The 2,674-nt window shown below is 40.3% G+C and overlaps 1 protein-coding gene across 1 annotated transcript; it reads right to left on the minus strand.

Moving 5' to 3' along the window:
- Positions 1–1,105: 1,105 nt before the first annotated feature.
- Positions 1,106–1,624, minus strand: LOC128035467 (uncharacterized). Its single transcript, XM_052625214.1, has one exon. It carries the CDS (start codon positions 1,622–1,624, stop codon positions 1,106–1,108), a length of 519 nt encoding a protein of 172 aa, XP_052481174.1.
- Positions 1,625–2,674: the final 1,050 nt, after the last annotated feature.

Raw genomic sequence — 2,674 nt, forward strand, 5'->3', positions numbered from 1 at the left:
ACTGGTCGTATCGAGACTGAACCCATTCTGCCTCATCAAATTTCAATTCAGCTAATACCCGAAGAGAAGGAATCTCCACTTCAATGGGTAAAACAACTTCCATCCCATAAACTAGAGAAAAGGGTGTTGCCCCAGTAGAGGTCCTAACAGATGTTCGGTAACCTAAGAGAGCAAATGATAGCCTTTCATGCCAATCCTTGTAGGTTTCAGTCATTTTTCCCACAATTCTCTTAATATTCTTATTGGCCGCCTCCACTGCACCATTCATTTTTGGGCGATATGGGGACGAGTTATGGTGACTGATCTTGAACTGACTACAAACCTCCGCTGTTGTGTTGTTATTCAAATTCAACGTATTATCGGTATGATTCTTTCAGGCATTCCATATCAAAAAATGATCTCCTTTTTCAAGAATTTACTAACCGCCGATTTCGTGACATTTCATATGAAGCAGCTTCCACCCATTTGGTAAAGTAATCAATGACCACAAAGATGAAACGATGCTCATTCAAAGCCTTTGGTGATATTGACCCAATAACATCCATGCCCCACATGGAGAACAGCCATGGAGTAGTCATAGCATGCAGAGGTGAGGGAGGTACATGTATCTTATCTCCATAAATCTGACATTTATGACACTTCTTGGCATAGCTAATGCAGTCCCCTTCCATAGTAGACCAATAGTATCCAAATCTCATGATCTGTCTGGCCATTGTAAAACCATTTGCATGGGTTCCGCAAATGCCCTCATGGACTTCCTCCAGTATCTTTCTAGCCTCTATGGCATCTACACATCTTAACAGCACTTGATCTTTCCCTCTTTTGTACAACACTTCCCCATCTAAGACATACTCAATGGCTATTCTTCTCACCATTCTCTTATCGTTTTCTGTCGCTTGATCAGGGTATTTTCGATTCTTCACATACTGTAGTATGCTCTGATACCAAGGGTGATCATCTTTTCCCTCTTCTTCAATACTGTAGCAATGAGCCGGAACTTCATATATGCTCATCTGAATAGGCTTCATGATTTCTAACTTGTTCACCTTAATCATCGAGGCTAGAGTAGCCAGTGCGTCAGCATCTGGTTTTCCTCTCATGGGAATTAACAGAAAGTGATGTCATCAAACTCGTCAATCAATTCAAGAACCAGTTCTTTATAACTGATCAACTTAGGGTCTCTGGTTTCCCATTTTCCTTTGAGTTGGTATATCACCAATGCGGAATCTCTATACACTTTTAGCACTTTGATTTTACGTTCAATGGTCGCATGAATACCCATAATACATGCTTCATATTCTGCCATGTTATTTGTGCAATCGAAGTCCAACTTGCTAGCGACAGGGTAATGATCTCCACTTGGGGATACCAAGACTGCCCCAATTCCATTACCTATAACATTTGAAACTCCATCAAAATTTAACTTCCAGATGTGGTCTATTCGAGGGTTTTCTTCAGTGTTTGCCACATACAATAAGTCCTCATTTGGAAAATCAAAGTTCAAAGGCTCATAGTCTTCCAAGGCTCTGCTAGCTAGAAAATCAGCTATTGCACTTCCTTTTATAGCCTTCTGACTTACATATACTATGTCAAATTCAAAGAGCAGAACTTGCCATCTAGCCATTCTCCCATTTAAAGCAGTTGATTCCATCATGTACTTTAAAGGATCCAACTTTGAAATCAGCCAAGTCGTATGATACAACATGTATTGCCTTAGTCTTCGAGTTGTCGAAATTAAAGCACAACACAACTTTTCAATGGACGAGTACCTCATTTCACAATCAATGAATTTCTTGCTGAGATAGTATATTGCTCTTTCTTTCTTTCCTGTTTCGTCATGTTGGACCAAGACGCATCCCATGGAACTGTCAAACACCGTTAGATACAATATCAATGGCCTATCTGGACTAGGCGGTGATAGTATTGGAACATTAGCCAAGTATTGTTTTATCTTGTCAAAAGCTTTCTGACATTCCTCATCCCATTCCCCTGGATTATGTTTCTTCAGAAGGCGAAACACTGGATCGCATTTCTCAGTCAATTGTCAAATGAACCGGGCAATGTAGTTCAACCTTCCTAGGAAACCTCGGACCTCTTTCTGGGTGCTTGGAGGAGGCAGATCTCGTATTGCTTTAACTTTATTTGGGTCAATCTCAATCCCCTTCCTACTGACTATGAAGCCTAACAACTTTCCTGATCTGGCTCCAAATATGCATTTTGCTGGATTGAGCTTGAGCTGAAATTTTCTCAATCTTAAGAACAATTTCCTCAAGACTCAGAGATGATCCTCTTCAGTTCTAGATTTTGCAATCATATCATCAACATAGATCTCAATTTCTTTGTGCATCATGTCATGAAATAGGGTGACCATTGCCCTCTGATACGTTGCTTCTGTATTCTTCAATCCAAAGGGCATTACTTTGTAACAAAATGTTCCCCATAGGGTAATGAATGTGGTTTTCCTCATGTCCTCAAGATGCATCTTTATTTGATTGTATCCAGAAAAGTCGTCCATAAAAGAAAATAATGAGTAGCTAGCTGTGTTATCTACCAAAGTGTCAATGTGCGGCAGCGGAAAATTGTCTTTTGGACTAGCCTTATTCAGGTCCCTATAATCCACGCACATTCGTACCTTTCCATCCTTTTTTGGAACAGGGACGATGTTTGCTACTCA

The sequence above is a fragment of the Gossypium raimondii genome, chromosome 12 (assembly GCF_025698545.1).
Source record: "Gossypium raimondii isolate GPD5lz chromosome 12, ASM2569854v1, whole genome shotgun sequence".
Taxonomy (NCBI): domain Eukaryota; kingdom Viridiplantae; phylum Streptophyta; class Magnoliopsida; order Malvales; family Malvaceae; genus Gossypium; species Gossypium raimondii.